General features: G+C 42.7%; 1 protein-coding gene across 6 annotated transcripts in view; it reads left to right on the top strand.

Moving 5' to 3' along the window:
- Positions 1–14157, top strand: part of EXOC6 (exocyst complex component 6) — a 369989-nt gene that overhangs the window by 211390 nt on the left and 144442 nt on the right. For 3 of the 6 annotated variants that reach the window (XM_040361789.1, XM_040361788.1, XM_040361792.1), the window contains exon 19: positions 6512–6541. The exons of the other annotated variants lie outside the window; for them this stretch is intronic. In XM_040361789.1, coding sequence (XP_040217723.1) covers positions 6512–6541 — 30 coding nt within the window. The remainder of the gene's footprint in view (positions 1–6511; positions 6542–14157) is intronic. 6 annotated transcript variants of the gene reach the window in all.

Below are 14157 nucleotides of genomic sequence, written 5' to 3'. Positions count from 1 at the left end.
CTTGTATATCAAAGCATTTTTGTTACAGGGTATAAAAGAGAAGAGAAGCACCTCTAAGTGTAGCAATAAGTTGCTAAATGTTGTACCTTCATTAAATGTAACCATATTGCTACACTTAGAGGCTCCTCTCTTCTCTTTTATACTCAGTTGTGACATGACGCTACTCTTATATCAAGACATCGCTTGTATATCAAGGCAAAATTTATTAAAACATTTTGCTTGTCTTGCAAAACGCTCTCAAACCAAGTTACTCTCAAACCAAGGTTTTACTGTAGTAATCTGGCTAGTAAGTCTGTTCCATTTCAATTTCCTTTAGCAGACAAAGCTGTCCAGCAAAGGGGGCGGTTACAATGGTCAGCTTTTAATCTTTTATATAAAACCTTTATCCCAATATGATATTTTTTTTGCTATAACTGCTTAAGGCAGTGGTTCTCAACATGGGGGTCGGGACCCTCTTGGGGGTCAAATGAGGACCTGGGCTGTTCCTGAAGCCCGCGGCCGCCCACTCAGCCTCTTCACAGCCGCCTCTTCAGTTCACAGCATAGCTGGGGGGCAGGGACTAGAGGTCAGCTGACTGGTGAGGAATGTGAAGTGGGAGGGGCTGGAGGAGACCCTATCTGCTGATTTCAACATAGGTGTCACTGCTACGAGAAACCACAAAGTCGGAGACACATTGAGTAACACTACCTGTGATTAGAGTTGCCCTTAAAAGTCCCCACTACAGTTCTCAGATCAGCAGATGACCTTGATCAAGAGCACCTAAGTTGGCTGATCCCAACTCCCCGCGAGCACTGCCACTAATCCCAACTTCCCGCCAGCATTGCCACTGATCCCAACTCCCCGCCAGGGAGTAAGAGAAGGAATAAAAATAGAGACTACATGGAAGGGAGAGGAAGAGAAGGGGAGGAACAAAGAAAAAGGGAGAGAAAGAATAAGAGAAAGAACAAGAAAGACATCTAGAGAGGGATGGGGATAACAAACAAGAAATTAGGATAGAGACAGATAAAGGGGAAATAAAAGAGGAACAAAGGGAGAGAGAGAGAGAGAGTGGTACATCCTAAAATGTACTATAAGGGGTTTTAATACTGAGTGGAAGGGACTCAGGGAGCGCTAAATGTCCATTGGTTAGGTCTTGTCTTGCCGACAACCCACAATAGGAAAATAATTTTACTGTTAGGGGTCCCCACAACTTGGGACATTTATCAAGGGGTCACAGCACTAGACAGGTTAAGAACCACTGGCTTAAGGCCTGGTTCACACCCATGCATTTTTTAGTGGTTTTCAGTTTTGCAGAAACACACTACAGTCCATTTAACATGGTTTCCTATGGATGTAGTTCAGATCTATGCATTTTATGGAAAGGGCCAGGGACTTTTTTCTGGTTTTTGCTTCCATAGGCTTCAATGGATCAAAAATGTGTATTGAAAAATGCAAAATGCACCTGGAATGTGCAAACAGCATACAGTGTTAAATGGCGTTCTGATTTAATTTGTTAAAGCGGATCTCCACCCTAATTACATCATTTGCTTAATAACATTATGCTAAAAACGGTTATTTTTTTTAGCTAAATGTGTACAGTACCTGTACATTACTGTACCTTCCGGTCTGCATGTATGCAGGAGTTTTCCGGGCATTGCATCACTTCCTGTTAGATGCAGCGCGCTCTGGGTTCTTCTCTCTATAGCTCCCTGTGTTCACTGCGCAGCCATGTTCTCACATCTCGCGCTATTTCGAAAGCCGCTGCTCCCCGTTGCTCGTGCGCATGCGCGAGATCGAGCTGTGGATGCTGGGACATCAGCATCCACCGGAAGAAGGTAGTGCAGGCCTGTGGGCTTATGCCCACAGTTAAAATGGAACCAAAACGGAAGGAGGAATATAAGTTTATATTTAACACAGGATGGCAGTGGAGCGGCCGCGGGAGACAGAAAACGTGAGTTCAGCAAATTAGGGGCATTAACCGTTTAGGCATTAAGAAAAAAATGTTTTTGGCGTGGGAGATCCGCTTTAAGTCTATCGAAATCTGCTAAAGCATCCAGCACTACCTTCTCCCCAGATTGACAATGCTGCTGTCCAAAGGTGTCTACGTTGCTCCTCCACAGAGTGGAGATACCCTAAGGCTAGGTTCGCATCTATGCATTTGCAGTTAATGCGCTTTTGAGGCCTATTTTCTGGCATGTTCTGCATTTTTCATGCATGTTTTTGATGCATTTTGCATTTTTGAGATGTGTTAACCACTTGACGACCGCCGCCAGTACATATACGTCGGCAGAATGGCAAGGATGCGCAAAGCAACGTACACTGCACTCTGTCTGCCGGTGTCCCGCGGTTGTGTCACGGAGCTGCAGAACAGGGAGATGCCTGTGTAAACAAGGCATTTCCCTGTTCTGCCTTGTGACAGGACACTGATCTACTACTCCCTGTCATCGGGAGCAGTGATCACTGTTGTGTCACTGGTATCCCATCCCCACACAGTTAGAATCACTCCCTAGGACACACTTAACCCTTTCCTCGCCCCCTAGTGGTTAACCCCTTCCCTGCCAGTGTCATTCACACAGTAATCAGTGCATTTTTATAGCACTGATCGCTGTATAAATGACAATGATCCCAAAATAGCGTCAAAAGTGTCCGATGTGTCCACCCTAATGTCGCAGTCACGATAAAAATCGCTGATCGCCACCATTACTAATAAAAAAATATAAAAAATGCCATAAAACTACCCCTTATTTTGTAGACGCTATAACTTTTTTGAAAACTTTTTTGAAAACCAATCAATATACGCCTATTATGTTTTTTTTTTTTTACCAAAAATATGTAGAAGAATACATATCGGCCTAAACTGAGAATGTTTTTTTATATCTTTTTTGGGCATATTTATTATAGCAAAAAGTAAACAATATTGCTTTTTTTTCAAAATTGTTGCTTTTTTTGTTTATAGCGCAAAAAAATAACAACCAATTTTGTTTGGGAGCCACGTGGCATGACCGCGCAATTGTCAGTTAAAGTGACACAAAAAATGGCCTGGTCATTGGGCAGCCAAATCCTCCGGGGCTGAAGTGGTTAATGTTCCAAGGAGGAGTCATCTGTTGCTATGCAGGGAATGGCAGCAAAACACATTTACATGCATTTCATATATGATTCCATTGAAGTGTATGGAGGCAAAAAGGAACCATGTTGCGCATAAAAAAAAGTCCCCCCGTGAAAACTGCATAGATGTGGACGTGACCCATAGGAACTAATGTTAAATGGACTGTAGTGCATTTCTGCAAGTCTGCCAACGCACTGCAAAACGCATAGGTGTGAACTTGGCCTTATGCCGCGTACACACGATCATTTTTCGGCATGAAAAAAACTACGTTTTTAAAAACGTCATTTAAAATGATCGTGTGTGGGCTTCACATCGTTTTTCCGCTTCTGAAAAACGACAAAACAAAATTTGAACATTTTGCATTTCTTATCGTCGTTTTTCGGGTTGTAAAAAATGATCGTGTGTGGGCTAAAACAACGTTTTAAACCTGCGCATGCTCAGAAGCAAGTTATGAGATGGGAGCGCTCGTTCAGGTAAAACTACCGTTCATAATGAAGTAAGCACATTCATCACGCTGTAACAGACAGAAAAGCGTGAATCGTCTTTTACTAACAAGGAATCGGCTAAATCAGCCCAAAGGCGAATAGAACTTCCCCTTTAGAGTGCCGTCGTACGTCACCGCGCTTTTTTCATCATTTTTTAAAAACGATGGTGTGTGGGCAACGTCGTTTTTAATGATGAAGTTGGAAAAACTTTGTTTTTTGGACATGCTAATAAAACGAAGTTTTTTTTCATGACGAAAAATTATCGTGTGTACGCGGCATTAGAGCTAGTACACATGATCATAAAATTGGATGAAATCGGGCGAAAATCACTGCTTTCGAAGCGATTGTATGATAATCTGTACACAGCTTTTGAGAGCTGATCATGACAGTTCATCCAAAATTATCCAAAGGGACAAACACAAAACAAAATTCTCGTATGATAACAGATTGTACGATTTTCATTTAATCAGTACAGTTTTTTGTCAGAAAATACAATACAAATACGCTACAACACATCACTTCCGAATTTTCTGTCGTACGAGAATTTTCCTAATTTTAGCAATCTTTTTATTTTCGATATGAGATTAGCATGATCATTCGTGTGTACAAGGTTTAAGACAAGAAGTGTGTTTCTGGTCAGACCACCAGGTGAAGAAAAAAAAAAAGGCCTAAAAAAATAAAACAAATGCAGCCACCATACCTAATGTCGCATACACATGACCGTTATTCATGTCATGCAAAAAAAACTATGGGGCATATTCACAGAGATCGGCGTATCTCTGTGCGGGCGTAACGTATCTCATTTACGTTACGCCGCCGCAGGTTTTTCAGGCAAGTGCTTTATTCACAAAGCACTTGCCTGTAAAGTTGCGGCGGCGTAGCGTAAATCACCCAGCGGAATTTAAATTTGGTGGGTAGGGGGCGTGTTTCATTTAAATGAAGCGCGTCCCTGCGCCGAATGAACTGCGCATGCGCCGTCCCTAAAATATCCCTGTGTGCATTGCTCCAAATGACGTCACACAGACGTCATTGGTTTCGTCGTGAACGTAAATGACGTCCAGCCCCATTCACGGACGACTTACGCAAACGACGTAAATTTTAAAATTTTCGTCGCGGGAACGACGGCCATACTTTTTTTTTTTTGTAAAATTCTTTTTATTGATTTTGACAGTTTATATAACACAAAAAACCATCAACAAAAAATAAAAAGGCAGCCGCCCCAGCACAACACTGGGCCGGTGAAAGGCCAACATGGCCTACTTACACACCCCACCATTAAGTTAACATAACACCCTAACCCCCCCCCCCCCCACCACCTTTTTTGCTCAGCTCCCACTCTCCCTCCCATGAGACCACCGGAAGATTGTCAGGTGTTCCGCCTCCCACTCCTCTCCAGGATTCAAACACTTCACCCCACATCACCCGATTTTACCCAGTATCTGAAATGTTGAAATTTATGAGGAGACCCATATCCGCCATCAGGCCTTAACCAACAGTCAGGTCAGAGTTATACCAAGCCTGCCACACCTTGTCAAATTTTTTCCCACAACCCCTGGAAAGGTAAGTCGCCTTATAATACGGCATCATTGAATTAACCAGGCCCTTCCAAAAGCGCAATTCAGGTGCCTCCGGTTTGCGCCATTTTAACAGGATGGCTTTCCTTCCGTAAAATAAAAGGATGTTTAGCAGTGTCCGATGAGCCCTGGATGGCACCACCTCCTCCACTAATCCCAGTAAACATACTGTAATCGTCATCGGAACAGGGGTCAACAAAACTGCTGAGATACAAGAGGTGACCTCCGACCAAAACTGCTTGATCCGAGGGCAGCTCCAAAACACATGTTCCGCCGCTGCAGGAGCAAAGGTGCACCTCCAGCACCCAGCCGGCACCGATGGGTAAATAGTCAACAGCCTGGCTGGCGTATAGTAGATCCTATGCAGAAACTTAAAGTGACGACGGCCATACTTACCATTGGCTGCATAGACCCAGGGGCAACTTTACGCCGGGAAAAGCCTAACGTAAACGTCACTGCGTCGGCCGCGCGTACGTTCGGGAATTTGCGTATCTAGCTAATTTGCATACTCGACAAGGAAATCGACGGAAGCGCCACCTAGCGGGCAAAAAAAAAATTGCATTTAACATCCGACGGCGTAAGAGACTTACGCCTGTCGGATCTAATGAATATCTATGCGTAACTGACTCTAAGAATCGGTCGCATAGATACGACGGCGTATCTGGAGATGCGCCGTCGTATCTCTTTTGAGAATCTGGGCCTATGTTTTTCTCGACGTAATTTGTTGTGATTCCTCTCAAGCCCGCCTTGCATACACACGTTCGTGAAAAAAATGCTCGGGCAAAGCGCAGTGACGTACAACACGTACGATGGCACTATAAAGGGTAAGTTCCATTTGAACGGCGCCACCCTTTGGGCTGCTTTTGCTAATTTCCCCGTCTCATAACTTGCTTCTGAGCATGCACGTTTTTTCCCCCTCGTTAAAGCGCACACACGACCGTTTTTTAACAGCGTGAAAAAGAACGAGAAAAATGCTGTGGAGCATACACACGACCGTTTTTCACGACCAATTTAAAAAATGGAATTTTTCTCGTCATAAAAAAACGGTCATGTGTACGTGGCATAAGAATTTGGAAATTGCAATATATTGCATTTTTGCTTTGGGGTTTAAAACCACTTTAGCCTTCAATATTCATATTCATATTATAATGGGTGCTGCTGGCCTGTCTGTCGCAACAGCAACTCCCAACATGCCCTGCTGGGCAACACGCTAATTACTTCATTGACTAATGCATTTATCATTTCTGTGCTTTTCTAACTACATGTAATTCTAACATACTTCTCCCTAGTGTCTGCCACTAATATTTTCTTTGCAATTAACATCTCCCTCTTTTTGTCTTTTAACCGCTATGCTGCATTCCCTCCAGAGTAACAACAATGACCATGGAGCTATGTCGGTGAGTAATTGGCAACTAATAAACCTAAGCATGTAAAAGTTATGGATGCATTTGTTGTTGGCGGCTCGGGGTCTTATTAGTGTGAGAAAAAAACTTTATTATGTACATAACACTTACACTGTGGTCTGTGCAGTTAACAGGAGAGTCACACACTGGAATGCTGGGAGTGGATTTAAAATCCCACTATGTCAATAAAGTTGTCACAAAGATACTAGTAATTTCTTGAAAATAATTCAGTACCAGGTGTAACCATTAGATGGCAGTACAGAGTTCTTTCAGGTGGTATAGGACTATACATCTATTTAAAGAAGTACTACACCAGAAAACACAAGATGCTTTATTAACCACTTAAGCCCCGGACCATTTTGCAGCTAAAGGACCTTGCCACTTTTTGGGATTCGGCACTGCGTCGCTTTAACAATTGCGCGGTCGTACGACGTGGCTCCCAAACAAAATTTACGTCCTTTTTTTCCCCCACAAATAGAGCTTTCTTTTGGTGGTATTTGATCACCTCTGAGGTTTTTTTTTTTTGCTCTATAAACAAAAATGTGTGAGTAAGTGAGAATTTTGAAAATAATTCAATAATTTTTACTTTTTGCTATAATAAATATTGTAGGTAAGGATCTCGCGCCAATAATAAATCAATAAATATTTTTATATAATTAATTAAGGTGTTATGAGCTGCTCCCCAAAATTCAGTAAACTGAATGGATACAAAATAGCAAAAACAGGGGGCGCTAATTAACATAAGTGCAAATAATATATAGTGAAAATATAATCAAAAAATAAATGCCAAACCAATGCAGTAACTAGCATCCACCCAAACGAATGGTTTACCAGTAATCCGCAAAATAAAACAAAATAATCACGTGCAAAAAACAAAGTGATAAGTCCGTTTGAAAAAATATGACAGTAATTAAGCAAAGTGTCCATAAATGCAAGAAAAACTGTGTTGATAGTGTTCAAATATTCTTCCAATTCACACTGTGCAAAGACAGGAAGGATTTCCACCTTCACCAATTGAAGACACCACAATAGTGCATATAAGGATGGCACCTTACCAGAAGTAGTTGACCTTTTTCGTTAGAAAAGAGGTCAAATAAAGCTTAGTGTCACCATGGACAGACTGCAACACATGGAGTTCCTTTGGTTCAGCTTAACTAAGCGTCATAGAGCATGGTAAAAGAAGAGAAATACAGCCATAGCATGATATCAATTAATAAAAGTTTAAAAAACACACACAATGCCGAGTGGCTCCTTACTTGGGGTGGTGCCCACGTCCCGGCACTGAGGCTATATGGCTTAGGTTGAGTAGAGATGAGTCCTTGCTGGGGAGGCTGGCGTGCGCTCCACCTCTAGTTTACTTGGACCTGGTAAGCTGCAGGTCTAACATCGAGGCACTGTGTCAGACACAGTGCCTTGACCTGGAACATTTATGGTTGGATCAGGGATTCTTTGTCCGTCTGTAGACCCTTCGCAGCCAAGACTAGCCAATTACGGCAAACGAATCAGCCAGAATTAAATTTCTTTACCGATTACTTTTGCCTTTCATTAAGCTTAATCACTCCTAAGCTTTGTACAGCAATCTTTCAGTACGTTGTTCTTGCACATTCTCTCATTATATTGTTTGGCGGCGGATCGTACATGTATGGAAAGTCACATTTGGATGTCTGTGCATTGCTACAGACAATGGACGAAATGGAAACCCAAGCGCATGAAAACCTGATCTCCCTAATAGCAGTTGATCATTCAAAGGGCTGAGAGTTTTACAGTAAACCTATGATTAGCTCAAGCCTTCTAAACAGTTGCCATTAATAAGGCAGAGGTTCCGGCATGCATTGCCATGTGCTTTGCATCTGGATCTTTATAAAGAGTGCCATGTATGTAAAAAAGATGTTATGAGTTGTACCTTCGTCCCATTGAAATAGAGAGTAAATTAGGAGGAGGCTTTGGATCTTTGAAACTTGAGGGGTCCATTTATTTAAATAATATACAGAAAAGAATATAAGGGGTGTTCAAGGATGCTTATTAAACCATATCTCACAGCCAAGTTAAAAATATTATAAGGTAAGGTATTTTTAACATGGTTGTGAGTTATGTTTTTTATTACCAGTAGGCTATCCTTGAACACCCCTATTTTTTTCTGTATACTGTTGTTATTTTGGGTTGATGACCTGATGGTATATGGCTATATTCAGCCTTTAGGTTGTTTTGTTTTCCCTTTTCCCCTTCACATCTGTATTTGTACTTGGACCTCAATTCCTGAAGTTGAGCTAGGAACCATACAATCTTATAACAGACCAAATCCAAGAATTGGCCATTATTGCCAATGAGCTGTGGAAGATGTAAAGTAATGTGCTAGCATTTTATTCATGTCGACAGGTGCAATTTATACACATCTTCCGGAATCCATTCTTGATTGGGGTTGTAAAGGTTCGCAGATTATTTAAAAAAAAAAAACAAACGAACATATCGTACTTACCTCCACTGTGCAGGTTGTTTTGCACAGAGTGCCCCCGATCATCCTCTTCTGGGGTCCCACGGCAGCTCTTGCGGCTCCTCCCCACAAGAGCTAACCCCCACTGGGAAGTGCTCTGCCAAAGGGGGGTAACTTGCGGGCGCCAAGTGTATGACTCGGCTCCTCCCCCGGGGGCCGCATCATTGGATGTGATTGACGGCAGTGGGAGCCAATGGCTGCGCTGCTATCAATCATCCAATGAAGAGCCGACTGGGGGAAAGCAATGCGGGATCGCACCCACGGAGATTCAGGGCTCAGGTAAGTAAAATGGGGGGGGGGGGGGCCCGGTGACTGCAAGGTAAACACGAAAGTTTACAACCACTTTAATTCATACATTTATGACCAGGGCAAATTCTGCAGTAAAAATTAATCTGCTAATAACTGTCCTGGAGCGAGGAGCAAGCACAGCTGAAGATCTTGCAGAATTTGACAATTCCGGGAATGTTATATTCCCCATTAAGCTCTGTGGTTCTTTTCCACCAAACCAAATGTTCTAGACACAGTAGTGATTGAACACAGTGGGGGTCATGCATCCGACACTCCTGGAAGCATCAGTTTCGCAAGATCTTAAGCCAGCATTTTCTGTTCATTCCAGTAGAGACTGGTGGTGCAGGCACCAAATAATTTTTTAATAGGATTGTTTTCCAGCACCAATTTGAGCTATACCTGCTTTGTGTATTAACAGAAAAGTATGGAAAGATTTGTCTTTCTTTTGGTGGCATTTCTTCCGGAAAAACAATTAAGACTGGTTCAATGACACGCTTACTTAACTGAAGCAAGAACGCAGAAGAGCTGAAGGAGCATGGGGAAGAAATCCCAGAATGGAAAACCGCACAAACTACAAAGCACTCACTAATAAATACCATAAAGCAATATTCAAAGCAAAAAAATAATATTTCTCAAACACCATATCAAAAGCCATAAACCGTCCCCGCGAACTCTTCAAATTAGTCGCTCAGACTATGAACCCCACCTGCCTAGAACCTCCAGCAAATGAAACTCAAGAATTCTGTAATGAGCTATCAGATTTTTTTATCGACAAATTTTGTGCTGATCTCGATCACCATCAACACTACCAAAAACATCATCAAATGCCTTTGAGACATTACATCACCAAATGACACCATTTCGACAAAACTCCTGAAAGAATGTACCGATATCTTGGCACCCACCATAACACATCTCGTAAACCAATCATTCAAAGAAGGTATGGTTCCAATCTCCCTCAAGCAAGGCATAATCAAGCCCCTCCTAAAGAAACCTAACCTCGACCCTAAAGATCCAAATCACGAAGACCCATAACAAGCCTGAACACCATCTCCAAGATTATGGAGAAAGCTGTAGTACAACAGCTACAACTCCATTTGGACACACATAAACTCTTGGACCCACTTCAATCAGGTTTCCACCCAGGACATGGCACTGAAACAGCACTTCTCAAAATATGGGATGATGCCCTGGAAGCAGCAGATGACGGAGAATCATGTCTCCTGGTGCTGCTGCATCTCAGTGCAGCTTTCGACACTGTAGACCACAAAACGCTACTCATTCGCCTTAAAGAAGTAGCAGGAGTCACAGACGCAGATCTACCATGGTTCGCATCCTTCCTAGAAAATCGTTCCCAGACAGTAAAACTAGGAGCCTTCTCCTCTGAAACTTGCGCAATTTCTTGCGGAGTCCCTCAAGGATCACCCCTGTCACCTGTGCTCTTCAACATCTACCTCAGCCCACTCCTCAAAATCATCAGTAAACAGGACCTGTGCTACCACTCATATGCTGACGACACTCAACTCTACTTTTGCATCACTGGGAAAAAGACCAATATAACGGTCTAGAAAAATGCCTTACATTGATCGATGATTGGATGACTGAGAGCTCCCCCAAACTCAATGGATCCAAGACAAAACTTCTTCTACTCCAAGCAAACCGGAAAACAAAAGCTGAGATTTCATGTTCATGTTTTCATATAAACAGTAAAAGGAAGGAATGCCATTCTTTTCACATACACTGTCTGAATATTGGCAAATTAGATCTTATCCACTAATCGCCAAGTCTTTTGGTCCATTTATGGCCACTCAAAGAGGACATGAGGTCCAAGGGACAAGGGACTAGGCATCAGTATAGGCTTCCTTCAGCTGGTAAATTCCCTATTATTGGCCTATTACTGTATCTGTATTGAGGTGGCCATCTTGTTAGTGAAGTAGGACATTTCTTACTCCAGCAAGTTGTCCTCTCTGATAACAAGTGATTTAATGACTGATGGAGTAAAAAAAACAGCAGCAGGAGAGGTGCAAAAACACAGAACCACAGAATGCATTGAGATCCTTGCACTGCAGGTCCTCCGCTTGCTCTCCAGCAAGAAGAACAGTGAGGAGCACAATAGTGACATCAATAATTCACAATCTAGCGCTCAGGGATGATCGTCAAGACATGCAGTGACACAGTAAGGCATGTAATGGGGCACAGTGAGTCTGGCATGTAGTGGCACAGTGAGGCATGTAATGGGGCACAGTGAGTCTGGCATGTAATGGCATGGTGAGGCATGTAGTGGCACAGTGAGGCATGTAATGGGGCACAGTGAGTCTGGCATGTAATGGCACAGTGAGGCATGTAGTGGCACAGTCTGGCATGTAATGGTGGCACAGTCTGGCATGTAATGACACAGTGAGGCATGTAGTGGCACAGTCTGGCATGTAATGGTGGCACAGTCTGGCGTGTAGTGGCACAGTCTGGCATGTAATGGCAGAGTGAGGCATGTAATGGCACAGTGAGGCGAGGCATGACTAGTAGGAAGGGGGTCATCTTATACGGTGAGTATATCCCAAAACCAACATTTTAGCTGGAAAATTAGGGGGTCGTCTTATACACCGGCAAATACGGTACTTCCTTGAATTCTATGACACATTCTCACTATGCCCTGTGGGTGTACAATGCTGTGTCACATATTTCACAGAGCCTGCCTTTTAAACTACAGAGGAGGAGTTTTGGGAGGTGGAGTCAGTACAGGAATCACTGCTTGCAGGCAGCAAGATACCATGGGATATGTAGCCCTTAGAAATTGAAAGTAAACAGCAGAGGAGAAGCTGCAAAGCCTGCAGGGATTCCAGGAAGTTGTGGAAAGAGATGGCAGCAGACAGGCACCACTCACAACATGAAAGGAGATCTTTCAAGTAAGGTTATTATATTGGATCATCAAATATAACTAATGTTTATGTTTACAACATTCATATACCAGCTAGTGACTTCTATTAATTCTGAGTCACAACAGATTTTTTTTTCAAGGCTGCTCTTTTCCCCCCAGACATGAATATGGAAGCTTAGCCTTTTCTCCGGGATGGGATTAATTTGCCAGGAATACAGTAAATGTCACCAGAGTCGAGAATGAATTATGTGGAATACAATGACCTTTCTCTAGCCAAGCTCAGAGTGGGGTGTTTGCTTGTGCTCCGGCTCAGGTTTAATATTATGCGCTGATGAGAATGTGATAAAGCCACGCATACATATTTTAAGCATGAGCGGAATGAATTACTGGCACAGGGAATCTTGTCACTGCAAATCTCCACTTGCCTCTCTGCGGTTTGTCTAATCTTTCAGAGGCTCACATAAGATATTCCATCCAAATTCAAATCTTTTATTTGCAGAGAACAATATTATCCAGACGTTTGGTTATTGCCCGCCAGGTCATCTAAGATTTAAAGCTTTAGGGATGACATATCCTTAAATGAAGGGTTAAATCTTTCTTCAGCCAGTATTCCCATATTGGAAAGCATTATAGCTTCTTATCAGTGGGAATAAATATGACGTTGTATTCTGCTCCTTGCAGATTTGCCAAGAGCAACATATCCCGGGTTCATGTCGCCCCCGACCGCAAGGCTGTTTGTCAGCATGTGTCTCCAATTTGATTTATATTTGAAGCTCCTATGATTTCAGTGTAGTGTTTCTGTATTAAGTTCTGCCAGAACAGAAGATAAGGAAGTCCATGCTTGTGTATAGATGAACTGTCATCAGACCATTTACACATGCTGATTGCACATTGCTATCGACCTCTCTCTAAAAACAATTCTATATATTGTTGTTCTATGCTGATTGCTCTTTATCTTGTTGCGACCTGTAGCAAGTGACTCAACCTCTCCATTTAACAAGAACAGTCTGAATATGAATAATTTGCTAGTCTTCCAAGTGATAGAAGTCCTCCATCAAAAAAGTCACTAGCAAAACAATGCAGTCTGGGGTCCTTTTTAACATCCAACTCAGGGCAACTACAAAAAAGAGCTCTTGCCTGCAAGGCAAAGGTTAAAGTGATTGTAAAGGCTGAAGGTTTTTTACCTTTATGCATTCTATGAATGAAGGTAAAAAAAAAACTTCTGTGTGCTGCCCCACACAAATACTAACCTGAGCTCCCTCTCGATCCAGCAATGTACACAAGAGCCTCGGCTATCCCGGGACTCCCTTTGCTTATTGGCTGAGACAGCAGCAGAAGCCATTGGCTCCCACTGTTGTCAATCACAGCCAATGAGGAGAGCGCGGAGCCAAGCCGAGCTGCAGCTCTATGTATCTTATAGACGCATAGAGCAAGACTCAGGAGCGAGCACACATCAGTGCTCCGATACTGGTTAAGGGGGAAGAGCCAGAGCGCTGGTGGGGGAACTGAGAAGAAGAGGATCAGAGTTTCTTTGTGCAAAACCACTGCACAGAGCAGGTAAGTATGACATGGTTGTTTTTTTTTTTTTTTGGGGGGGGTTTTAAGTCAAACCTTTAATACCACTTTACAGTAAAACCTTGGTTTGCGAGCATAATTCATTCCAGAAACATGCTTGTAATCCAAAGCACTTGTATATCAAAGATTTTTTTTATAGGGTATAAAAGAGAAGAGAGGCACCTCTAAGTGTAGCAATAAGTTGGTAAATGTTGTACCTTCATTAAATGTAACCATATTGCTAGACTTAGGGCCCTTTCACACGTACGTACGGACCGTATGTCTGCATTTTCATCCGTCCGTTGCGGATGAAAACGGGACATACATGGGTCCCTATGTGATTACGGGTATCAGCGGATGACAATCCGCTGACACCTGTAATTTGTCCGCCTCCGCAAAGAT

This window comes from Rana temporaria, chromosome 8, assembly GCF_905171775.1.
Source record: "Rana temporaria chromosome 8, aRanTem1.1, whole genome shotgun sequence".
Classification (NCBI taxonomy): Eukaryota; Metazoa; Chordata; class Amphibia; order Anura; family Ranidae; genus Rana; species Rana temporaria.
Note: the sequence above shows the minus strand (reverse complement) of the source record. Positions and strands in the feature narration are given on the sequence as shown.